This window comes from Xyrauchen texanus, chromosome 29 (assembly GCF_025860055.1).
Source record: "Xyrauchen texanus isolate HMW12.3.18 chromosome 29, RBS_HiC_50CHRs, whole genome shotgun sequence".
Taxonomy (NCBI): domain Eukaryota; kingdom Metazoa; phylum Chordata; class Actinopteri; order Cypriniformes; family Catostomidae; genus Xyrauchen; species Xyrauchen texanus.
This window is the reverse complement of record NC_068304.1, coordinates 35025765-35053224: the sequence shown is the minus strand read 5'-3', so window position 1 is coordinate 35053224 and position 27460 is coordinate 35025765. Positions and strand designations below refer to the sequence as shown.

The 27460-nt window shown below is 37.4% G+C and overlaps 1 protein-coding gene across 2 annotated transcripts; it reads right to left on the bottom strand.

The window, feature by feature from the left end:
• Positions 1 to 2013: 2013 nt before the first annotated feature.
• Positions 2014 to 26275, bottom strand: LOC127623115 (glucose-6-phosphate isomerase-like). 2 transcript variants are annotated; one of them, XM_052097375.1, is made up of 19 exons: positions 26192 to 26275; positions 25810 to 26056; positions 14465 to 14555; positions 13881 to 13949; positions 13508 to 13627; positions 12154 to 12237; positions 11495 to 11641; positions 10956 to 11027; positions 10824 to 10868; positions 10591 to 10644; positions 7949 to 8009; positions 7820 to 7863; positions 7452 to 7604; positions 6377 to 6506; positions 5868 to 5944; positions 5572 to 5700; positions 4275 to 4350; positions 4095 to 4161; positions 2014 to 2286 (listed from the first exon to the last, which is right to left on the bottom strand). In XM_052097375.1, exons 2-19 carry the CDS (start codon positions 25926 to 25928, stop codon positions 2163 to 2165), a joined length of 1662 nt encoding a protein of 553 aa, XP_051953335.1. In that variant the 5' UTR covers positions 25929 to 26056; positions 26192 to 26275; the 3' UTR covers positions 2014 to 2162. The 2 variants fall into 2 exon arrangements, with proteins under 2 accessions (XP_051953335.1, XP_051953333.1); XM_052097373.1 differs by lacking the exon at positions 26192 to 26275 and having other exon boundaries at positions 25810 to 26163.
• Between the last annotated feature and the right edge of the window lie 1185 nt (positions 26276 to 27460).

The window sequence follows — 27460 nt, the reverse complement described above, 5'->3', positions numbered from 1 at the left end:
GTGTGTGTGTGTGTGTGTGTGTGTGTGCATGCGTGCGTGCGTGTGTCTTGTAATTATCTTTATTGTCATATAAATATACTTAATGTTCCCATCCCTCTTATTTAAGTATTTACATTAAAGTCAATGATTACAATATGTTGCTATTCCTTTTAAACTGAGGAGGTAACTTTCAGGAGTAAGAGAGTACATTTCTAAATCAGTCACACTTTTCGTTTTGGTGTGGATAACATGAAATCTGACTCCAGACCAGTGCTGAAACTACGAAACAGGATTTCTGATCACATTAGAGTTCTGGTCTTAAAGTCCCAGGCCAGAGGACCACCCAAACACTCTGGACATTTGCAGCACGATTCACTCTGCCCACGCATTTATACTGAGCTTTACATAACTCAGTGAGCCGTGGGAACCCAGAGAGCATGTGTCAAGCGTGTGTAGTGTAAATCCAACCGTGACCCTGGGAATCAGAGCTCTGGAGGGCAACAATTACATTAAATGAATCATTCGGGGTTATGTGTAATGCAATAAGACCACTCCATGGTTTTGTGACATGACAGATACTTATGGATGAGGGAGATCATTGTTTGACCTGGGAGAGATCAGAGGAGAGAAGTTTTCCATGACTTTCTGCTGTGGATAAAAAATGTTCGACTCAAGTTTGAGGAAGGAAGCTACATTAGGAATGATGAAATCTGTGACCCCAATTGTTTGTAAAATAAAAACAGTGATGTTACCATGACAATGACTCAATCATGTAAATTACAATAAAGAGTTCCAAAGTCCTAAATAGTCTCTGAGAGAATATAACCAAAACATTTAAGGGATAGCTCACCTAAAGTATGAAAATTATGTCATCATTTACTCATCAACATGTTGTTTCAAACCCAAATAATCAAACCCTTTATACCTACTTCAAAACACAAATTATGTTAGGCAATAGCTAACAAAATACCTATTTATATCTAGCGGTCTAGCTATTTATCTTGTAGATAGACAGGTGGATGGACGGACGGACGGACCAACAGATAGATAGACAGACAGACAGACAGATAGATAAAACAATAGACAGACAGACAGATAGAACGCTGGTACGACAGACAGTACGAACGACCGACCGACCGACAGATAGATAGCCTAGAAACGGCATAGCAACACTCTGGCAACCATCATCAATGTAACATCATAGCGGCAAGTTTTGTACAGGATAATAGAAAAAATTAATTTAAATTGTTTTTTAAATATTAAAAAAATTATATTTTAGCATACCATCCGTCTTTGTTTCACCTCAGAAATAATTTTCTATCTATTTATGTCTTTCCGTAAATTCTGAAATAATATAGGCAGGTTATGTTTTAAAGTGAGAGACATGTTGCCAGGCAACAGGCACATTATGGGTCTCTAGTTGTCTGTGATGTTTCATTTAATCAAACACAGAAATCATTTACAACACCTGGGTTGTAAATAAAACCCACCAGAGCAGCACACAGCGATAAGTCAGTTTTATGCAGATCTGTTCATAAATGCCAGTAAACACAGTTTATTTCGTTTCTAGAGGTCATATTCATCAACGTGATGTTTTCCAGATGTGTGTCTCTCTCTCTAGATGCTTATAGTTGACAGAGGTTTGCTATTTGTGTAAAACAGAACACAGGTGACCTTTGCCCTCATGTTCCAAAAAGGAAATACTGGGAACTAAAATAATGACTGATGGTTACAGACATGGACTTATAGTGCTCCCTGGTGGTGGTGAATAAATCACTTACCACTCTGAAACCTTACAACCAATAAGATAACCAGGCTTACTGCATAGTACTCTGAAGTATACACTACTTAAAAACAAAAACATTGTATGCAATGATTTCAAACTGTAGCATGCCAGACATTAGAAGAGGGATTTATGATCTATGGTTCTACAATTATGGTTTAATTGTGAATTAAAAATACAGTACATTAAAAGTTTTCAAACCAAGTATTTCAGATTTGTATTCAAATGTATAATTCTGTGCCAAGACAACAAAGGGTTTAATCTTTTATTTGTAGTTCAGCCGATCACACACACACAGCAGGTTGCAGGCGTCCCACAGGGTCGTGGTTTAGCAGTGCAGGGGTGCAGGAGAGTGAGAGTGAAGGTTCTGGCGAACATCATAGCCGTGCTCATGCTGCATTCAAGCAAAGTTCTTCTTGAGGAAGTTGATGAGGCCGTTCGTGGACGAATCGTGAGAACTGACCTCTGCAGAATCCTGAAGCTCAGGTTCGATGTTCTTTGCCAGCTGTTTCCCGAGTTCCACACTAAGTTTAGAGAGAGGATAGACAGACAGTCACTTCAAATATTAATACTTATAGTTTTCTGAGCTCATTCCACCTCCGGTTTTCTATTCATGGTGTTTTTTTTATTTTTTATTGGCTGTCTGACTGCTCATTATCCAGCTCATTAAAATACTACTTGCCAAATAAATAATTAAATGCACATGAAACATTGATTTGAATTAAAATTATTTTATTAGCTTACTTGTAGAGATCACACAGTTATCCGATAAGTAGAAAAAAGATGGCTCAGATACCCAGATGAGTGGAAAGATATGGGGATGTGCGGTTGTCACTCAGAAATATCAGGATGCTAGATGGCGCCATTGACCAATCATAATAGAGTCATATTATAATATACTATAACAGGATAACCATCTTTTCTAGGGTATGATATAAACAAAGTAAACGTTTAAATATAGACAGAAATTGCTCACCAAAAATCATTTATTCACCTTCATTCCAATCTCCATATGACTCTATAGTGATATACTCCAAGTTTCATATAGTCATTCGATAGTTTTGTTTAAGGAAAACACTGAAATTGCAATCGTTCTCAGCTATTGACTGTGTCTGATGAGACATATGTTTTTCTTCCTGCAGGGAGCACTTGATGGCTCAAAAAACCAAATTCTTCATCCATCTGCATTTAAATCTAATTTTATATGTCACCGGAGACATTTTCACACTGGATTGTAATTTTTAATAAAAAACTGAAAATTGCAAGGATGTGAATAGAAATCCACCTCAACAGTATCTATAAAATAATTTTTAAAAGGATTATCCTGTAATCATAATAAAGTGTGATTGGCCTAGCCTCGCCAGGACCGAGAAAAGTAACAGTATCACATGACAGTGCCGTCTACACGCTGCTTTGGTAGCGTTCCGGATCTCTTGACAATCATTTATACCAGATTTATGATACGGGAAAACTTAAATAACCACTAAAACAGACCAGAAAATATTTTTATAAATGCTGTCGTATGGTGTCCCCCTGGACCCCAATTTCCCATTTGGTTAATCCGGACATGGGTAATATGTTGCAAATTGCATGCACAAATCTAACCTTGAAGGGTATAGTTCACCCAAATGTAAAAATTTGGTAACACTTCACAAAAAGGTTTCATTTGTTAACATTAGTTAATGCATTAGGTATCATGAACAAACAATTAACAATACATTTTTACAGCAGTAATTTATCTTAGTTAAATGTTAGTTAATAAAAACATAATTGTTCATTGTTAGTTCATGCTAGTTCAAAGTGCATTAACTAATGTTAACAAACACAACTTTGATTCAAAAAATGTATTAGTATATGTTGAAATTAACATAAAGCAAGACTGATAAAAGTATAAATAATTCTGATAATGCTGTAAAAGTATTTTGTTAGTTCATGTTAACTAATGTTGTTTACTTATGTTAACAAAATGGAACCTTATTGTAAAGTGTTTCAAAACATTTTAAAGAAAACTCCCTATACAGCTCCAAACCTGTATGACTTTTTTTCATCTATGGACCACAAAAGGAGATGTTAGGCAGAATCTTAAGGGCTGACAGCCTCACAAACTTTTGTGTTTAACTAAAGAAAGAAAGTCAAATAAGTTTGCAACAACATGAGAGTGAGTAAATAATGATAGATTATTTCTTTTTGGTATTTTATGCTTTAATATTTGGAATTTAAACATTTTGTCAGGTTAATTAAGGTCCTTAACCTTGCAATTTGAGTATCAAGTATTTATATTTATTTAATCGATTTCTTTGTTGATTTATATGTAATACATCGAACAACTCACCCCCACTGATCAAAACTGTTAATCTCCCACATGACACCTTGAATGAAGATCTTGTGTTCATACATGGCTGTAAAGAGAGTAAATGAACATATTTCATGGAGGTTAGCAAAGAACATCAGCATATACAGTAGTAATGTACAGCATCAGCAAGCAGGATATTCAAAGTAGCTTTTAACTCACCAATCAGCACGCCCAGTGTATACGGAGTCAACTTTTTGAAAATGATTGAATTTGTCGGCTTGTTTCCTTGGAATACCTGGACAGAAGAGAATGTATAATGTCAACAGGAAAATGTTTTAATGTTTCACCCTGTCACTGTAACCTACAACACCACCGCATAATTATCCAGATAAACAAACCCCTACTATTTAAGCCACATCCACACTTATCTGATTTAATGTGAAATCTCTCAGTTTCCTAATGTCACTGTACTATTTCCAAAGTACCGTTATACAGTAACAGACAGCACTTCCGAAAGCGTGGATGAAGAGGCGTTACACAGCAAAATTAACATGTTCCTTTTCAAACAAAAAGTTTTAGTGTGGACGTGGCCTCAGACACTGAACTGCACACTTCTACATCACTTTATAGTGCGAATAGTGTGTTAACACTGAAAATGCAACAAAAAGAAGTGTGCTATGAGTACCCGGATGATGCAATCCTTCAACCATCAAAACAGAGTGTGGAAACATGTCTTTCTGTACTGCTTCCCTAGTTGCTGACAAAACAATTGTAAGTTATGGAGAATGTAGCAACTAGCAAAACTTCAGTGAAGAGAGCACCTTACATATGCAAGTTAAATGCTTTAGCATCACCCCATGCTGTCACCCCACAGACATTGTTTGAGATACAAGTGATGAACTGAGGATGGCTAATGTGCTAAAGCTAACGGCAACAAATCACAAATGAGTTTGAAATGTCACTTCTTTCAGCTGTTCAATGGCGAATGTTTCCGTGTAGTAAACATTTTTTTAAATGTTCCATTTGGGACAATACTACACATTGAAAATTCCTCCACTACATATACATACATACATACATATATATATGTATGTATATGTACACTGCCACGTACAAAGTGTATATTGCAAGTGCATAGTGTATAGTTCATCATTTGGGACACAGCTTAGCTGTGTTTGGAATGGAATATTAGTGTTCTGTTTACCGCATTATACTGCATACTTTAAGCAGTATGTGAAACAGTAAAAACAGCATCAAATACATTTCAAACAGTTGTAAGCTACATTGTTGACACATGACCTCATTATGTACATGTTTACTTTAGCAAATACTGTCATCTGGGTATTCTGTGCAAACAGAAATTAGTTCACAGTATGCATAGTGCAGAAATAATAAGGATCCTACAGCTGCTATTCCAAAACAGAGCCCTTGTTTTGGTGTGTAGTGTCAGTTTATCCAGCAGAGGGCAGTACAAGTCATTGTGAGGGTACAGTATTTTACTGTACTACATTCTCACTTTGTGTGGAAGAATCTTCTCTAGCTTTTCTCCACTCAGTCCTCCGGCCTCCAGCTCTTTCTTTGCCTCATCTGTCGTCTTTCCCTTCATCAGAGCCTCCGTCTGGGCCAGGAAATTAGCCATCAGAATCTATATATTAAAATATAAAATACTGATCATCAAAATTTTGCATACTGTATGTATACCATAATATAGACATAGTCTATATTGTGTATTTGTCTGTCTGTCTGTCTGTCTGTCTGTCTATTTATCTATCTATCTTGTGCTGTGTTGGTGTGCAGACTCCAGCCTGGTACCTTATGGTGAAGGTTGTTTCTGATTGGATGCTGGCTCTGTGCGGGAATCAGGAAGTCAGCAGGGACCATGCGAGTTCCTGTGGAGGAGACAGAAGGGTTAGACACACAAACACACTCACGTTTACTTGGGAATCTAAATGGGTACATACCTTAGACATATATTGTTTTTATATAATGCTATTTAACTATGAAAATATTGAAATATAACAATTTCAGACTAACCCTAACCCACACCCTAACTCTAAAAGGAAACGTTTTGCATTTTCTGAATTTTCGAAAAGTATTATTTACTTAGTTTATATTGGGGTTTTTTTCTTCCCCCAAATGATGACATCCCAAATGTCCCCAAAGCAAGATTTGGTCAGAGTTTGCCAACTACTGGGGCCAAATTTGTCCTAAAAATAAGTATGTACCCCTCACAGTATATGTAATTCTCTATATTAAAGCATATGTAGATGCATGAGGACAGAGTGTCAGATTCTGTAGCTAATATATGCCTATGAATGAACCTTGATGAATGAGCTGGTAGAATGCGTGCTGTCCGTTAGTTCCTGGTTCTCCCCATACGATTGGCCCGGTGTGATAGTTCACTCGCCCACCGTTAACTGTGATGTATTTTCCATTAGACTCCATGTCACCCTGTAGACACCACTGGATTAGATTCATTCATTCATTCATTCATCAACTTTATGTGTTATGCAAATATGCGACATAACTTATATCACATAGCCCATAAAAATGTCAGTGTTTGGTTTCTTGAAAAATAACTGCATTTACTAATATGACTTTCCATTCTTAATGTAATTCCCAATGCATCTACTCTATTATAAACCCAGTCAATACAGACAAATGCTTGGACATAGTTAAATACATTTTTTTCTCATAATCTTAAAACATATTGATCTTAATGCTTAAAATGGATGGGGATGAGAAGGAAAAGCAGCCAACAATGTCCAGTGTATATGTAAACTCCTTTAGTACTGTTTTAGGAGTTCACTGGTTCATATTGTCCCGTAGCACATTAAGGTAAACAGATATTGCGCGGTGGCCACAATGGAGGGGCTTGAGCACAAGACTGGCATTGAGCTCTAAGCTCCCCCACCTCTCCTCCTCCAGGACTATCTGACTAAAGAACATTTAAAAACAATATTTGGTATAGGTGTTAGTAAATCTAAAAGGTGGAGATGGGGAGGTGGAGGGATGCCGGAAGAATAGTCACCGGTGCAAGGGAAGCAGATTATTTTTTTGGAATATGATTGGCAGGCTTTGATGAACAAGCACCCTCTGAACTTAAATGTGGCATTAATTTATACAGCATGGCAGGATGCACCTCATGATGTTGCTTGAGAAAATGGTCAGCAGAGCAGTATTCTTGACAAAGAGTGTCTACTAAGATACTTTGGATTTGTTCAATATTTTTAACATGATAAAATTCCTATATTTCATAGTTTTGATAAATGTATTATTCTATAATTTGGAAAATATTAATAACAAAGAATAAGTAGGTGTGTCCAGACTTTGAATGGTACTGTAAATTAGTATGCGATATTCTGTAAACTCAACAGGTTTGTATTAGAGACAGACCTGTTGGAAGTACGCAGCGAAGCGGTGCATGTACTGATCGTAGGGTAACAGGCAATGCGTCTCAGCCTGAAAGAAATTAATGTACCAGACGCCCAGCAAGGAGAGCAGCATTGGCGCGTTCTGATCCAATGGGGCCGTACGGAAATGAGTATCCTGTAAGAAACGAGATGGAATGTCTGTATAATAAGGAGTTTATATAAGGTCAATATAAATTTGTGTTTTAAACTGGCAACAGATTTTATTACAGCGCCAAAGTGCTGCCAGCAAATGAGGCAAGACAGCATGTAAAGTAAATTGTTTTCAAGAATCAATGAGTTATTTTGATGCTGCTAATGTGGGTCAAATTCTGCTGTACATATAAAACTCACCATCCAATGAGCTCCAGCCAACAGGTTCTCAAAGTTCTCGTATCCTGAGGCAGAAGAGGTTATAGAGACACTTGACAATATCTAACAATCTCTGGCTACAAACCTCAATCACATAATAGCAGAACTCACCAATATGAAGTGCGATGGACAAACCAATTGCAGACCACAAAGAATATCGTCCACCAACCCACTAGAAAACAAAGAGCCCATTTAAACTACACTTGCTTTGATATTTTATTATCTAATGCAATGGCATTCAGACAAGGCCTAATGGTCCAAATACTTTTTGGGGCCATTGTATGCAGTAATGTGAAAAAATAAGGACACACCATGGAAATTATTGGCTTTTTTGACATATTTGGACAAGCAAACATTGGATCCTCTTTGAAACAGTGCCTATTAATAAAGTTGATATATTCAAAGAAATGACACATCAAATTACATTTTTTTAGTCATTTTTATTAAAGATAAATAAATAAACAGATATCAACTTTAATAATAGGCACCGTTTCAAAGTGGATCAAATGTTTGCTTGTCCAAATATGTCAAAATTTCAAAGGGGTGTACGTTACTCATGTAAAAAATTAAGTACACACCATGGGAATTGTTGGCCACACACACACACACACACACACACTTGTTGTGTTTCCATGTTTTATGGGGACTTTCCATAGACATAATGGTTTTTATACTGTACAAACTTTATATTCTATCCCCTAAACCTAACCCTTCCCCTAAACGTAACCCTCACAGAAAACTTTCTGCATTTTTACCTTTTCAAAAAACTATTTAGTATGATTTATAAGCTGTTTTCCTCATGGGGACCGACAAAATGTCCCCACAAGGTCAAAAATTTCGGGTTTTACTGTCCTTATGGGGACATTTGGTCCCCACAAAGTGATAAATACACACTCACACACACACACACAGAATAATGTACAGATTTTGCCATTTCTGAAGCAAAATGAATTCATCAATGTGGCATTCAACTGATCACAAAGTATGGTCAAGACATCACTGATGTAAAAAACAGCACCATCACTAATTGAAAAAAAGGCATTTTTTATCAAATCTAGACAGGCCCCATTTCCAGCAGCCATCACTCAAACACCTTATCCTTGATTAATCATGCTAAATTACTAATTTGGTACTAGAAATTCACTTCCCATTATATCATACACAGCTGAAAGCTATTTGGTTCATTACATGAAGCTTAACATTGTCTTTGTGTTTGTTTTTGAGTTGCCACAATATACAATAGACTGGTATGTCTTAAGGTCAATATTAGGTCAAAAATGGCAAAAAAGAAACCGAAGGAAAAAAAAAAACAGAAGATATCACACAAAAGGTGTACACTACAGACTTCAAAGACAAAGGACAACTGGCTCTAACAAGGACAGAAAGAGATGTGGAAGGCCAGATGTGCAACTAAACAAGAGGATAAGTACATCAGAGTCTCTAGTTTGAGAAATAGATGCCTCAAATGTCCTCAGCTGACAGCTTCATTGAATTCTACCCGCTCAACACCAGTTTCATGTACAACAGTAAAGAGAAGACTCAGGGGTGCAGGCCTTATGGGAAGAAGTGCAAAGAAAAAGCCACTTTTAAAACAGAAAAAATAAAATAAAATGTTGGAGTGGGCAAAGAAACAGACATTGGACAACAGATATTTGGAAAAGAGTGTTATGGATCTTGACCCCATTGAGCTTTTGTGGGATCAGTTAGACTGTAAGGTGTGCGAGAAGTGACCGAAAAAACAGCCACATCTATGGCAATTACTACAGGAAGTGTGGGGTGAAATGTTACCTGAGTATCTGGACAATCTGACAGCTAGAATGCCAAAGATCTGCAAAGTTGTCATTGCTGCATGTGGAGGATTTGATAAGTAGTTTAAGAAGTTCTGAATTTTTTTTGTTTAAATTGTAATAGTAATTTTTCACGTTTTTATTGTCCTGACTATACATTGTGATCTACCTTTGGTGAATTAAATGACCAATTTCTTTCCATAGGAGTAAAATCTGTACATTATTCCAAACTTTTGGCCGCCAGTGTATGTACAGTATACTATATATGTAACCGGTCCTGCTTGACCCGCTCTGAGCAAGATTCAAACCGACGTCAACTGGAATGGAAGACGAAATGCTACAGCCTCTAGCATCAGTCACTAGTGAGGCCAGGGGAGTGAGGTTTTACACATACTGCACAACTATTACATACTAGCTTGCTCCAATTACACTCACCCCCCTAAACCTCACTCCCGTCCGGGTCACGGCACCACTGTAACCGGTCAAAGAAACAAGTGTACCAGTGTGGTTAGAAAAATAAACTTAATTCAAAAGGGAAAAAAAGTAAATTTTTCTAACCCATTGTCAAATGTATACTGGAAAACATGACAAAAAATCACTACTATATATACAGTATTACTCGCATAGTACTGTATAAACAGCATATGCTAAACAGCTTATAGTCTATAATAAAGTACATCTGAAGGAACCTTGCCCTTTAAATATCAACAATGTGACCAAAAGTAGCCTGTCGGCCTTTAAAGTAAACCAGGCTATGCGTAACCTATGTATACGATAAGGTCACGATCATTAATAAGCCTCCAGTGGCCGGCCGTGAGTCAGTAGAGTGTCTGGTTACCTGACAGCTGGCCATGTGTGTGTCCAGACACCTACTTCACAGTTCAAACCACAATGCCAAAAATAGCTCACGGACGAGCCTTTTTTTTGTCCAGACACATTCAGAGCCCTCAACAGATTAGTACTCACATCCCAAAACTCAAACATGTTCACTGGGTCGATGCCAAAGTCTGTCACTTTGGGCTGAAATACAGAACCAGAAAAAACAGAGATATAAAGTTAGATTATTGGATAATTCCAGTGCTTCCATTTATGTTGTTTTCATAGTTTTCATGACATTACTATTATTCGCTGATGAGGAAAATAAGTTGGTGTGTCCAAAATGCTGACTGGTACAGTACTGTAAATGATAATAAACTTACTCCATTGGTAGAGAGGGCCACAAAATGTTTGGCAACTGCAGATTTCTGTGAAAAGTATAAAAAGTAAAAAATGTATCACATACTGAAGTATCTGTTGTCTCATATAAAGTCACTGAAAGAGACTTGACTCACATCTTTTGCTGCTTGAAGGAACCACTCCTTTGCAGATTCAGCATTTGTGATCGTTTCCTGGGTTGTGAACGTCTGAAAAGAAAATAATTAATCAATTAAACCAATTTAGTAATTTTGTTGACTAAAATAAAAGTGATAGAACAGCAGCTGAACATGTGGTTTAAAAAATTATTTGGTATGTGATGTCTGTCTATGTGATTATAAAAAAACATTGCTACATACAGGGCCATTTCTGAGCATTTGGGGGTCCTAAGCGAAATTATTACTATTAATTACATAAAACACAAAAAATTAATAAATAAATTAACACTAAATAACTATACAAATTAACAATAAATATATATGTATATATATATATATATATATATATATATATATATATATATATAGGGATCGGGGGCCCTAAGCGGCCACTTATACCTTGCTAGAAACGGGCCTAGCTACAAACAAAGGTATATTTAGGGGTCACAAGTGTGTGGCTGTTTTGATATGTCCCTCCTAATCCTCTATAATATATTTAGGTTTAATCATGTAAATACCTTTGATGCGATAATGAAGAGAGTGGTCTCGGCATTGAGTTCAGCCAGAGTTTTAGCAATGTGTGTTCCATCGATGTTAGACACAAACCACACCCGGGGTCCTCCTTTAGAGTACAGCTTCAGGGCTTCTGTCACCATTAATGGACCCTAATACACACCCAGAACCAGCAAATAGAGTTGGTACCAGTGTCCTTTCATAATCGCAAGCTAATTATGAAATAACACTGTAAAACCACAATTGTCTCGAACCCAAAGAAGGAAAAAAACAGGGTAAAAACAGTGATATTTTCCTTGTCATTGTCACCTTATCCAAGACATTATTCTCTATTAAACTGCTTTGGAACAACATTGTGAAGGCCGGGGTGTGGTCGAGCACCACTGAATGGAGAGCGAAGCTGGGAGATGCAAATGGTAAGAAGAACGCACACCTGCGTATCATTTCTCTAACAGCTGTCCTGTGTTGCAGTGAGCGGCTCAGGAGAGATTAAGGGGAGACGAGAGCCTCATATGAGAGTTACCCAGACCTGTGTGTGTGTGTTTGTTGTGTTGGAAAAGATAGCTGAAATGCGAGACGCGCAGATAAAGATCATGTATTGTGAAAGTGCAATACAAATAAAACTGAATTACTACTGTGAACAGATTTTCAGGATTTCACAAACCAGATCAGATCCCCCGATGCCAACGTTGACAACATCTGTGATGGATTTGCCCGTGTACCCCTTCCACTCGCCACTGCGAACTTTCTGCGGATAGAAAAAGAAAACAGCTGATGAAAATTACATCCTGGTTGCTGTTTCTCTTTAAAGGAATAGTTCACCCAAAAATGAAACTTCTCTCATCATTTTCTCACCCTTATACTATCCCAGATGTGTATGACTTTCTTTCATCTGCTGAAATCAAATGACATTTTTTATAAGAATTTCTCAGCTCTTTTGGTCCGTTCAATGCAAGTGGAGGGGTGCCAAAATTTTAATGCTCAAAAAATTACATAAATCAGCATTAAAGTAATCCGTAAGACTCCAGTGTATTAATCCATATCTTCAGGAGCGATATGATAGGTGTGGGTGAGAAACAGATCAATATTTAAGTACTATTATACTATGAATTCTCCTCCCTGCCCAGTCAATCTACACTTTAACTTTCACTTTCATGTTCCCCTTCTTGTTGTGTTTTTGGTGATTCACCTTCTTTATGCATATCGCCACCTATTGGGCAAGAAGAAGATTTTCTAGCAAAAAAGGACTTAAATATTGATCTGTTTCTCAACCACATCTATCATATCACTTCTGAAGATATAGATAAAAAAACTGGAGTCGGATGGATTACTTTTATGATGCCTTAATGAGCTTTTTGGCGCATAAAAATTTTGGCACCCATTTACTTGCATTGTATGGACCTACAGAGATGAAATATTCTTCTTAAAATCTTTGTTTATCTTCTGCAGAAGAAAGAAAGTCATACACATGGCATGAGGGTGAGTAAATGATTTGGTAAAACATTTTGGTGAACTATCCCTTTAATGCTCATTGGCTTAAGTAACTGTGATGTTTTGTTCTTTTTTCTTTTTTTTACTCTGATACCATGTTTGTAAGTGTATGAAATATGTCTGAAAGTGCGATCTCTGTATGGGTTATGTAACTATTTTCATATATCTAACTAACATATCTAAAATACTTGTCTTAATTAAACTAAAAATAAATGAAAAAAGTCAGCTTTTGGGTGGAATTAAAAAACAGGTACATTAGGACTTGTTCATCATATTAATTTTCATTTAGAAGCAACAACATTTTTATTGCACCCACTTTATCAGCAACAAAGAAACATGCAATACTGTATCTGCCTTAAACCTCATAGGTGGCTGATTCTCTATGAGAAGTGAAAACTGTCCAACTTGACAGCATTATTTCACTCCTCTCCTTGCTGCAGCCGACTACTCTTGTCTACTTTCAAAGTAAGCTGTTTGGCATCTCAAATGTGCCTATTGATTTGTCACTGGTCACATGTGTCACTCACATGACAGAAGCCCTTCATCTTCTCCAGAACCTTGTTGACCTCTGGCATCACGTCTTTACCGTCCACATTTATGGACGTGTTTGAACGGTTCCTCAGGGCAACGTGGAGAACCGCACGACCCTGGAGACAGCAGTGTGTGTGTATAGCTTATATTTAATCTCAAGCACGATTACAAATGCATTTTGCAATTATAAAAATGACAAAATAAAGACACAATTTACAATACTAAGTGCCATTTGGCCAATGTTTCCATCATTCGTGTTAAAATATGTCCAAACAGTGCTCAGTTTGTGTCTACCATAAGACATGGAGATGGGACATGTATTTTGGCACACACATTGATTTATCACAGACAAACAGACATATTAAATACCTCAGTGAAATTAATCTTTTCTCCTGAAAACATCTTGTCTCTGGCAGCCTCCACGCAACGAGACTTTGCCTGAGAGACAGAGAATCCAAAAAGACTGTTATATTTACAAGGCACCATAAATATACTAATACCATGTTTTTTTGGATAACACTTTTACACTTCTCAATAACAGTGGAAAATCTCCACTGAGTACAATACAGATTGCATGTGTAATATACAAATTTGAAATTGTCCATGCTACCTGTACAAACCCAGATATGCAATATGTAGGCCTAATTCATATTTATTCATACTACCTTACTGTACATATCCATTCCTTACCTACAGTATACTCAACTATAAACACTGTACAGTATCAACTTTATAGTTGTGCATATGACAAATTCTCTGTTGGTATTATTCTGTAATTATGACACAATTACATAATAATAATAGCTATTGCTGCTAGTACTGGAAGCTTAAGTTACCAAGTCACATTCCAAAGTAAATTCACTGTAACATGGTTTCACCGCAGTACTTTTTTGTGTGGGAAACTAAAAGCCAATCAGTTAATGAGGTAAACATTCATCAACTCTGAACTTTACCAGCTCTACAAGCATCTTCATAACATCTTCATTGATAAGATTCTTGGAGTAATCCAGTAGAATATCCCCTTCATCTGTCTTTAAAGTTAAGCTGTTAGAAGAAGATAGTAATACAACATTAGGCACAACACCAAGATCCAAACTGGTTAGTATGACTATTATGTAAATACAGCCTGCCATTTTGGCATTATCACAGAGCAAGTATTAAAACATGACACACAGAATTGTTGTCACCATTACCCTTGAAAATACATTACATCAGAAATGATAACACTTTACAATAAGGTTCCATTTATTAACATAAGTTAACTAATTAGTTAATATTTTTACAGCATTTATTAATCTTTGTTCATTTTAATATCAGCATGTACTAATATATATAATAAAGATTTAATCCCCACTATTATCCCTCCCAATCTGGCCCTCAACAACATCCCAGTGGTCATATATGATCACACACACACACACACACACACACACACACACACACACACACACACACGTAAAATCTTGAATTGTATAAGGCTCACTCTTGCATCTCTAGATGCAGACTTCATTTTTTTTTTTAATCCTAGCCCACACCCTCCTCCAATACAAAGTTTAAATCTTTCTCCCATAATTTCTTGATAGAATTTAAAGCTCCATCCCCCAGACTCTGAATTAGCAGGGAGTAATACACTGATGCCTCAAGACCTTTTCCAAACGCAGTAATCACCACTCCCAGAGTGTCTGCCACTTTAGGGGGGTGTATACTACTCCCAAAAATAGTATGGAGCAGATGGCGCAGCTGTAAATACCTAAAAAATTGAGATCTGGGAATCCTAAAATGTTGAACCAAATTTTCAAAGGATCTCAACACTCCACTCCACTCACAGAGTGTAGTAACCCACCTCACAATCCACTCTGACCAGCAGAAAGGGGACTTATCAATACATAATTTTGTGTTCAGCCATTTGCTTGAGGCAACATTTAATAAATGTCCGAATTAAACACTCTGGACACTTTTTTCCATACAGAGTGCAAATGCGAGATAACAGGGTTGTAACAAAGGTTCAGGTTAAACAGATAAAGGAGGAAGCAGGAACTGGTTTCCACAGTTCACGAGAGTCTGTTTTATTCACAAATAATCAGCAATCGCTGTACAGCTTTACTCAAAACATAAAACAGCTTTTCAGCATCACTCAACTTAAACAGTCCGCTTTTCAACGTCACTCAAATAAAAAGTCCACTTTTCAGCTTCACACAACACAACGCTCTCCCTAAGGGAACAGACACGAAGACTCTGGTCTGCCTGTCTCTCTCTCTGTGCACTGGCTGTCTTTTTATCTCCCCCAACTCTCACTGTGAACATAGAGATGGCAATTAGTCACAATTCATCTCAGGTGGATGTCCTTACCGCTTTCTCTTTCCTCAGACGGGTGCTCGACCACGCCCTCACCTCCACAAGTGTAACTTAACTTCTCTGGTTAGTTTGATAGAAAGGCTTTCAAATGCCGAAATAGGGGCAAGAACTTCCTGTTCAATACAAAACCAGGGAGGGGCTCTCAGGTGGAAGCGACCAATGAGCCACATGTATGAGACAGAACACGTAATAATAAAACAAACTCTTTGGCCCACCTTTGTCAATCAGCCTGTGCAGCTTGTTGAAATTTTATTTTGGGACATTTACCATTCCAAATGAAGGACTTCGCTATGCTATCAAATTGCTTGAAATAAGAGAGGGAAACATCTAAATGGAGAGAATGTAGCAGGTAGTTGAATCTTGGAATACAATTAATTTGAATAACATTAACCTTCCAAATCATAGATAAATGTAATGAAGCCCACACATCACTCGAAAACCTTTTTATTAAAGGATCAAAATTAACTAACTAAATCACACAAATTAGATGGGAATAAAATACCCAAATACTTGATGCCCTGTTTGTGCCACTGAAAGGCGCTCGACTGAAAAGCTGTTACCAGGCAGTATGCTGTCATAGCCAAAGCTTCGGACCAATTCACTCTGTATCCATAGAAATTAGAATCAGAGAGTTTTTCTCATTTGTCAGTTTAGTGAACTATAGAGATCAAGATAGAATTCTTTAAAAGCATTATTAATATCAATGGCTGAGGTAAATATTTCACCACCAGCAGATTTCATTGAGGTAATGGTAGAAAAAGACTCTCTCTAGATCACTAGACTCCATTATCACTCACTTCTACTGGAAAAATAAAACACCAAGGATAAAACTCACTACACTACAAAAAAACAAGGTTCAAGGAGGACTAGAAGCACCAAATTTGTATTATTACTCAATGGCTAACCAACTGCAATACATATACAAATGGATCCACCCCACCCAATCCGATACTACAGGTGAAACTCGAAAAATTAGAATATCGTGCAAAAGTTCATTAATTTCAGTAATTCAACTTAAAAGGTGAAACTAATATATTATGTAGACTCATTACAAGCAAAGTAAGATATTTCAAGCCTTTATTTGATATAATTTTGATGATTATGGCTTACAGCTTATGAAAACCCCAAATTCAGAATCTCAGAAAATTAGAATATTGTGAAAAGGTTCAGTATTGTAGGCTCAAAGTGTCACACTCTAATCAGCTAAACACCTGCAAAGGGTTCCTGAGCCTTTAAATGGTCTCTCAGTCTGGTTCAGTTGAATTCACAATTATGGGGAAGACTGCTGACCTGACAGTTGTGCAGAAAACCATCATTGACACCCTCCACAAGGAGGGAAAGCCTCGAAAGGTTATTGCAAAAGAAGTTGGATGTTCTCAAAGTGCTGTATCAAAGCACATTAATAGAAAGTTAAGTGGAAGGGAAAAGTGTGGAAGAAAAAGGTGCACAAGCAGCAGGGATGACCGTAGCCTGGAGAGGATTGTCAGGAAAAGGCCATTCAAATGTGTGGGGAGCTTCACAAGGAGTGGACTGAGGCTGGAGTTAATGCATCAAGAGCCACCACACACAGACGGGTCCTGACATGGGCTTCAAATGTCAAACGCCTTACCTGGGCTAAAGAAAAAGAACTGGTCTGTTGCTCAGTGGTCCAAAGTCCTCTTTTCTGATGAGAGCAAATTTTGCATCTCATTTGGAAACCAAGGTCCCAGAGTCTGGAGGAAGAATGGAGAGGCACACAATCCAACATGCTTGAAGTCCAGTGTGAAGTTTCCACAGTCTGTGTTGGTTTGGGGAGCCATGTCATCGGCTGGTGTTGGTCCACTGTGCTTAATTAAGTCCAGAGTCAATGCAGCCGTCTACCGGGACATTTTAGAGCACTTCATGCTTCCTTCAGCAGACAAGCTTTATGGAGATGCTGACTTCATTTTCCAGCAGGACTTGGCACCTTCCCACACTGCCAAAAGTACCAAAACCTGGTTCAATGACCATGGTATTACTGTGCTTGATTGGCCAGCAAACTCGCCTGACCTGAAACCCATAGAGAATCTATGGGGCATTGACAAGAGAAAGATGAGAGACATGAGACCAAACAATGCAGAAGAGCTGAAGGCCGCTATTGAAGCATCTTGGTCTTCCATAACACCTCAGCAGTGCCACAGGCTGATAGCATCCATGCCACGCCGCATTGAGGCAGTAATTAATGCAAAAGGGGCCCAAACCAAGTACTGAGTACATATGCATGATTATACTTTTCAGAGGGCCGACATTTCTGTATTTAAAATCCTTTTTTTATTGATTTCATGTAATATTCTAATTTTCTGAGATTCTGAATTTGGGGTTTTCATAAGCTGTAAGCCATAATCATCAAAATTATATCAAATAAAGGCTTGAAATATCTTACTTTGCTTGTAATGAGTCTATATAATATATTAGTTTCACCTTTTAAGTTGAATTACTGAAATTAATGAACTTTTGCACGATATTCTAATTTTTCGAGTTTCACCTGTATATGGCTAGATATAGAACAATCACTATGCAAAGAATTAAATATAGCTGACATACCATTCCTCACCAAATCAATCAAACAACACACATGTTTTAATGCAGTAACTATAGCTGCCACTCTGACAGCCTGGTGGAAATTTCACCAAATCACAAATTCTATACTAGCTCCATCTAACCTCACCCCACTGTGGAATAACCGTGACTTCATAAGCAATAAGAAAACACAGAATTTTGGCACATGGGCTGAAAGGGGTCTCACCCACATTAACCATATTTTCAAAACTAACACATTAACAACATTTCCACAATTGGCCCAGGAGTTTGGCATCGGGAGCAATGAATTTTTAAAATACTTACAACTCAAATCTTCTGTTCTGGCAAAAATAAACATCAGAGCCACAAATTTAGAACTTCCACCGGCAATATCAGACTTGGTTAACATTTCTTCTCCAAAGAAACTTCTCTCTAAAATATACAAAATGATTTCAAATCAACTTCAGACCATAGACTTACCAACAATAAAATGGGAAAACGATCTTTCAATAGCTCCTGATACCAACTTCTGGACCCAAATCTGTAAAAACATCTTTCTCATGTCCAAAAATGCGAATCTTCAATTAATACAATACAAAACACTTCATAGAACACACTACACAGGCAATAGATTAGCCAAAATGGGTTTCACATCAGAAGTTTGCACACATTGCAATCACAATTCTATAGATACATACATCCATGCAACCTGGCACTGCACTCCAATCAAGCACTTTTGGGAAGAGGTCACACAGTCACTATCCACTATGGTCGGCTACCACATCCCACTATCGCCCTCTCTTTGCTTGTTGGGGGACCTCACAATAATCACTGATAAAACTATAAACTCTAAAATGCTCCTCATAGCTCTAACCATCGCAAAGAAAACTATCCTCATGAACTGGAAAACTCGTAACAAAATACACATTAACCATTGGAAAAATCTTATTACAGACTTCATTACAATGGAATACACATCTCCCCCTTATAATTACGCATCTGAAACCGACCTCTTCCATCCAACACTTTCTGATCTCTTCCTCTCTCTCCTTTCAACTTCGACTCCTCCCACCTTTTTAATCAACCCACGGATATTACTATATTTTTGTTACTTTTGTCATCATTGCCATTATTATCATTATTGTTACTATTATGATTACTATATATATACAGTGGGTACGTAAAGTATTCAGACCCTCTTAAATTTTTCACTCTTTGTTATATTGCAGCCATTTGCTAAAATCATTTAAGTTCATTTTTTTTCCTCATTATTGTACACACAGCACCCCATATTGACAGAAAAACACAGAATTGTTGACATTTTTTCACATTTATTAAAAAAGAAAAACTGAAATATCACATGGTCCTAAGTATTCAGACCCTTTGTTCAGTATTTAGTAGAAGCACCCTTTTGATCTAATACAGCCATGAGTCTTTTTGGGAAAGATGCAACAAGTTTTTCACATCTGGATTTGGGTATCCTCTGCCATTGCTCCTTGCAGATCCTCTCCAGTTCTGTCAGGTTGGATGGTAAACGTTGGTGGACAGCCATTTTCAGGTCTCTCCAGAGATGCTCAATTGGGTTTAAGTCAGGGCTCTGGCTGGGCCATTCAAGAACAGTCACGGAGTTGTTGTGAAGCCATTCCTTTGTTATTTTAGCAGTGTGCTTAGGGTCATTGTCTTGTTGGAAGGTGAACCTTCAGACCAGTCTGAGGTCCAGAGCACTCTGGAGAAGGTTTTCGTCCAGGATATCCCTGTACTTGGCCGCATTCATCTTTCCCTCGAGTGCAACCAGTCGTCCTGTCCCTGCAGCTGAAAAACACCCCCACAGCATGATGCTGCCACCACCATGCTTCACTGTTGAGACTGTATTGGACAGGTGATGAGCAGTGCCTGGTTTTCTCCACACATACCGCTTAGAATTAAGGCCAAAAAGATCTATCTTGGTCTCATCAGACCGGAGAATCTTATTTATCACCATCTTGGAGTCCTTCAGGTGTTCTTTCATGTGTCTTGCACTGAGGAAAGGCTTCCGTCGGGCCACTCTGCCATAAAGCCCCGACTGGTGGATGGCTGCAGTGATGGTTGACTTACTACAACTTTCTCCCATCTCCCGACTGCATCTCTGGAGCTCAGCCACAGTGATCTTTGGGTTCTTCTTTACCTCTCTCACCAAGGCTCTTCTCCCCCGATAGCTCAGTTTGGCCGGACGGAAGGGTTCTGGTCGTCCCAAACGTCTTCCATTTAAGGATTATGGAGGCCACTGTGCTCTTATGAACCTTAAGGGCAGCAGAAATTTTTTTTTGTAACCTTGGCCAGATCTGTGCCTTGCCACAACTTTGTCTCTGAGCTCTTCAGGCAGTTCCTTTGACCTCATGATTCTCATTTGCTCTGACATGCACTGTGAGCTGTAAGGTCTTATATAGACAGGTGTGTGGCTTTCCTAATCAATTCCAATCAGTATAATCAAACACAGCTGGACTCAATTGAAGGTGTAGAACCATCTCAAGGATGATCAGAAGAAATGGACAGCACCTGAGTTAAATATATGAGTGTCACAGCAAAGGGTCTGAATACTTAGGGCCATGTGATATTTCAGTTTTTCTTTTTTAATAAATGTGCAAAAATGTCAACAATTCTGTGTTTTTCTGTCAATATGGGGTGCTGTGTGTACAATAATGAGGAAAAAAAATGAACAAATGATTTTAGCAAATGGCTGCAATATAACAAAGAGTGAAAAATTTAAGGGGGTCTGAATACTTTACGTACCCACTGTATAATTTTTTTTTTGCTGTTGTTATTGTCGTTGCTCTCATCATTGCTATCACCATTGCCATCATTGTCATCAGTATCATTATTGTTATTATTAATACTATTATTATTATTACCATTGTTAGTACTGTTTTGGAATTACTAACCAGGTGTTTTCACTACTGCTGTAGCTAAATCAATTGATTGTTTCCAAAATTCCCCCCTAATCTTTTCATGTGTTTTTAATGCATCACAACGTAGAATAGAGAGGAAAAGAGAAAAAGGGAAAGGGGAAAAAAAGGAAAAAAAAGAAAGGAAAAAGGAGAAAAAAATTAAAAATAAAATAAAATGTATGTATGTATATATACACTGAAAAACCTCAAACACTTAGGCAGGCAAGACAGGAGAGAAGTGGTTTCCATGGGACAGCATCTCTGTCCCAAGTTGAGACACTCTCACACTGTACCCCTTGTTTTAATGCACATTAAACACTACACATAACATACAAAAAATAAATAAATAAATAAATAAATAAATAAGTTTTAGGAGAAAATAGGGATTGAAGAGATGTGGGGAGGGTTATCTTATATTAACTTATTAAAGTATCTTTTATTTTTGAAGAGTGCTGACAATGGTAATAGTTACATAGGAGGAAAGATGGAAATAAGAATAGAAATAAAAATTGACTGATACAATGTTGGCAGCATGTTGGTAGTGAGGAGTGGTGGTGGTGATGGTAATGATGATGGTAATAAATAATAAATGGTTATTTTGCTTATGCACACACACACACACACACACACACACTGTTATTTTCACTTCTGGAATTATGGAATTACTATATTGTTCGTTAATGCACTATTTTGGTTTGTATGTCTGTCTGTTAATAAAATAAATTAATAAATACAAAAAAACATCCAATAATCCTCAATATCAACAAATAGTCATGTGTTGTATGTCGTTGGAAGGTTCTCAAAGAGTAAAATACAACCTGTATATTTGTTTTACTCGTGAGCGAGAAATAGCTAAATACATGTCTTTGACAATTATGTTGGTGTTGCTTATATGCTGCATTTTTACTTATAACTTCATGAAAAATAAACAGAACATAAAAAAAGAAAGAAAAAAAAAAAAAGACTCTCTCTCTTTTATATATCTTGCCAAATGTTTTCGTGCTTTACACCCCAACTCAAAGTATGACTGTCTTGCCCTGAATAGCCAAAACTCCACCTTTATATCTGCATTTTAATTGGGTAAATTCTCAGGCCATCAGACGACATTTGGTGTTTCAGCTCTGCCTTGGCACTTATATTCCCTTCCAACTCCACCAGTTCTTGTGCTTTGGATTTTTTGGTGAAAGAGGCATACTGTATGATCCATCCCCAAAGAACCACTTTAAGTGCCTCCCAAGCCACAACCACAGAGGACACTGAGGACCAGTTGATCTCCATATAATCACTGATTACAGCCTTTAACATTTGTTGTAATTCAGGATTTCGCAAAAGGGATGCATTAAAGCGCCAACTATATTATTTCCTTTTCTCCATATGTGGCAACACCTCTAAACTCACCAGGGTGCGATCTGAGATTAAAATGTTTTCAATAGAGCAATCAACAACAGATGAAATGAGGGACTTAAATATACAAATACAAATCTATTTTAGAATAAATCTTATGATCTGATGAAACAAAATGATAGTCCCTACCAGAGGTTGCGCTAGAAAAAAATATCTATCCATCATTTTGACGGGCTGAGTTGAAAAATTTCCATCATGGTCTATTTTTACCCGTCAGAGTCTACAACATTCAGAGGCGTAAAATCCATTCTAATAGCATATACATGACAGTGGATATGTTTAAATTATATATTTTTTGTTTTACCTGTCAATCAGCCACCACGCTAAAACAAGATTTTTTATACTATTCTGGTTATGTGCGGCAATAAAAGGAACTAAACATCCGAATGTAAAATTTGAAAATGCATATACATACATAAAATGTCACAGATGAGAACCACACACATCTCTGAGGCTCTGATGCAGGTACTTGACAACAATAAATGACAAGTTTGCTCTAAATGTCATGTTTGTGCTTAGATTAAAAATTCAAGTTAGCAGAAACAATGTGCCACTTTTTTGGAGCTTTCATTTTGATATCATACTTTGCTCTTTATTTTAATAAAATAAAACACTAATCATGCAGTAACACACTAACGTAATGACTGATGTATGCAGTTATTAATTCAGAGTCACTGTTCTTGAAATCCGAACACAGTTGGTCAAAAGAAATGCACATTGCAGGTGTTAATGGTGATGACACATCTAAATGCACATCTTAATACCAGGCAATAAACAGGGCGCACACACAGTGGGAGTGTAGGTGAAATCCCCAAACTTCCCCAGGAACCAAACAAATAGAAAAAAGAAAAACGTGCGCATATACCCCATGCACGACAGCGCCAACTGGCATCCATCCCTCTAAACTCAAACGGTCCATGTACGTCTAAGAGAGCTTGAAAGCTACGAGAGAGGAAACTTTGCCACTGGATTGCTCAAGTCCAGTGCTTCTATAAAAATTTACAGACAGAATTACACAACAGAATATAATCTATAAAGCAAACTCCAGCCAATAGGTAGAATAAACACAAAGAATGTGTAAATTCATCCACATAACTGTCCTGAAGGTGTGTTACTACACAAAACAAACTCTAGCCGCTAGGCAGAACCAGCACAAAAAGAAACAAAAAAGGTGCTCAGTTTCCTTGGACAGTCAAGTGAATGTTCAGTGAGTCAGCAAACTTGGCTGCAATGTGAGTACCACAAAATAAATTACTCAGTCCATTGACTTTATGAAGGACATCGCTTGTTGGGGACATGTATATTTTCCGGCCATCCTTAGCATCTATTCTCAATTTGACCGTGAACATCAGTGCAAAAGCGACCTTCCATTGATGTAAGAGTTTCTTGCAACGATCACGTTTCTCTCTTGTTAAATTCGCAAACTCTGGGAACAATAAAATGCTGTGGTTCCTCCAAGAAAAGCCTTCCTTTACTCCTCATCTCTCATAACGCAAGATCTTTATCGGATGATCTCAGAAATTTGACCAGAATTGTCTCCCTCAGCAGATTGCTGAACCAAAAACTCATGAGCTCGCTCGATTTCCAGCTTATGGGCTGTTATGTCGAGCAGACTTGGAAGGAGCCCGTCCGGGAATTTCAACATATCCCGACCTTCTTCGGCCTCAGGAATTCCAACAATCCAGACATTATTCTACCAACTATGATTCTCCATATCCTCCAACTTTTCCCAGATGCACTCCAAATCCACCTTGGTCGCTAGTGGATTAGCAGCTAATTCCCTCTCTGATGACTCCAGTGAGATTACAGATTCTCGACATCCCCCACTCTTGTATCCACCTCAGTGAATTTTGGCTCCATGGCAGTGATCGATCAGCGTATTACAGCAAGATCCTCCAAGTCAGCAAGGACCTTCATCAGCATTGCCGACAAGTTCAACAATTCTCGCCGAATTTCCCTCACTTCTCCGGCCAAATCGGCTCCCTGGGCCGCTGCCTTGTCAAGGGTGTCAGCTTGAGCAAGTAAGTGTCTTTTAATGTCTCCAGAATCCAAGGATTTTGAATTCATTGGCATATTGTCTTCCTAGAACAGTTTTGGAACAGGGTTTATCGAATCTCACTGGTTTACGACATAAAAAGTATTAAAACCATCAAAGTGCGCAGAGCTCGCCGCTCACTCGTCCAAACCTCGCATGGCATCACGTGACCCTCACTGATATATTTTTAAAATCAAAAGTTGTTTTTTCTTTACAATAGTTAATGCAACATGAACTAACAATTAACAATTGTATTTTTTATTATTATCTAACATTAACAAAGATTAATAAATGCTGTAAAATACTTTATACATTGTTAATTGTCTGTTCACGATACATAATGCACTAATGTTAAAGGAATATTCGGGTTCAATAAAGTTAACCTCAATCGACAGCATTTGTGGCATAATGATGATTACCACAAAATTGAAGTTTGACTCGTTCCTCCTTTTCTTTAAAAAATAAGCAAAAATCTAGGTTTCAGTGAGGCACTTACAATGGAAGTGAATGAGGTCAATTTATAAATGGTTTAAAGGCCAAAATGTGAAGTTCATAATTTTATAAAAGTACTTTCATTAATTGTTCTGTTAAAACTCATGTATTATTTGAGCTGTAAAGTTGTTTAAATTGTCATTTTTACAGTCATTTTAGGGTTTGTTAACATTGTCATCATGGTTGTAAATTTGGCTATAACTGTATACAGAAAAGGTTTGTAAGTGATTTGATCACACCAAAATCATGGTTACAAGCATATCCTTTATGTTTTGTGGCTTAACTTTTGAAACAGTAAATATTTTAATGTTCAAAAATTGCCCCCCATTCACTTCAACTGCAAGTGCCTCACTGAAACCTTGATGATTGACAGGACAGTCTGAAAATAGCTACATATGCGCGACCCCGCCCACAAAAGTTATAGCACGAATTGTGGACACATTTTTATTTGCGAATATAAAATAAAATTACATATAATTTAAATAATAATAAATTCATAGAGATCAGACAGAAAAAAATAAATAAATAAAATAAAGAATTAAATAAGTACCTGAACTTTTGAAATCTGTTTTTGTCAGCGTCAAACATTTGCCTCATGTTGAGATTAGCGCCATTGGATTTGTACCATTTCTCCAAATTCTGGAAGTTTGGGTCGCTTGTCAGTCCCATCGCGGCGTGTATCGGGCCGGACCTGTCTGTGTATCAGAACCCCGGCTGAACTGATCCCAAATGTCACAAAGATCCGCTCTATGAAGGGCGAATGAAGCCGCTGATCCAATCACAGCAATTCACTCCTCCTACACATACCCACAATACCAATGCATTTATGCATTCGGATATGGATAACACATTGTCAATATAGAAAAAATAGTAACAAAGAATCTACATCTACACTGTCAAAAAGTAGGCAACAGAATACGTGCAGTTGTTACCTTACGGGCCGTTAACGCCGAACACGTCATCGCGTTTAAACAGCGAGACGCAGATGGCAGAACGCAGATGACACCGCGTCTAAAAAACGCGACGCTCTTGCTGAGACGCTGAAAAACAAATATTTTGAATTGAATAAAACCTGTTAATAGGTGTTACGACATGAAACACATTTTTGAGTAACAAAATGTTTTAGTGTGTTATCTACACTTATTTTAATAGATGTGAAATTACTTTAAATACCTTTGAAGGTCTTAGCACACTAAAATGCTTTATGAACTAAATATATTTTATTGGAATGCAAAATATATTTGACAACACAACTCGTGGATACTGGTGGGTATGATGCCGTCTATCGTCTGCGAGAGTGAGAGACACTGAATATTGTGTTTATCTGTTTAAATATCGAACACTAGAGGACACAGGAGACCAGCTCATACTAAAACTTACTCAATCATTCGTATGATTCGGTAATATTTCAGTCCCCCAGACATGTTTAAAGTGGTGGTTCATTAATATGAAATGTTCAAGGCTTTTACAAGATGTTGATGTGTCCATAATAATTAATTAAAATAATTATTGCTTTATTATAAAAGTAGCCTGTCTTATTTCCATTTTATACCAAGCATTTTGTCATGCCCCTGGGGCACTTCTCTGAATTTGTACCTATAGAAAATAAAATAAAAAAACGTGTGTACTACATTTTTTGTCAGTGTTGTAAACATTTATTTACAATAAGATATTTTAAAAAATGCATGTTTTTAAAATAAAAATAAAAACCAAGCGTTGAAATTTTGTGCCTCAGTCTGAACTCAACCCCGTTACAAAAACCACATTCAGATAAGAATTTTGGTTCCACCAATAACTTAAATTATTTATCAGAAGTGACATAATTTATCTTTCATCAACAGCATGGTGCAGACACATCATAATTTGTATTCATATTTTGAAGTGTATTAAAGTCAGATAAATGTTCAAGCTAAACAACTCAACCCTGTAAAATGATTTTTTAATCAATAAATATATATAGAATTTTTTTTCTTTCTTTTTTCTGAAAGAAAATTGAATGCCCAATTCCCAATGCGCTCTAAGTCCTCGTGGTGGCATGAATCTAAGTTGCCTCCGCATCTGAGACCATCAATCCGTGCATCTTATCACATGGCTTTTTGAGCGCGTTACCATGGAGATGTAGCACGTGTGGAGGCTTCACGCTATTCTCGACAGCATCTACGCACAACTCACCATGCACCCCACTGAGAGCGAGAACCACA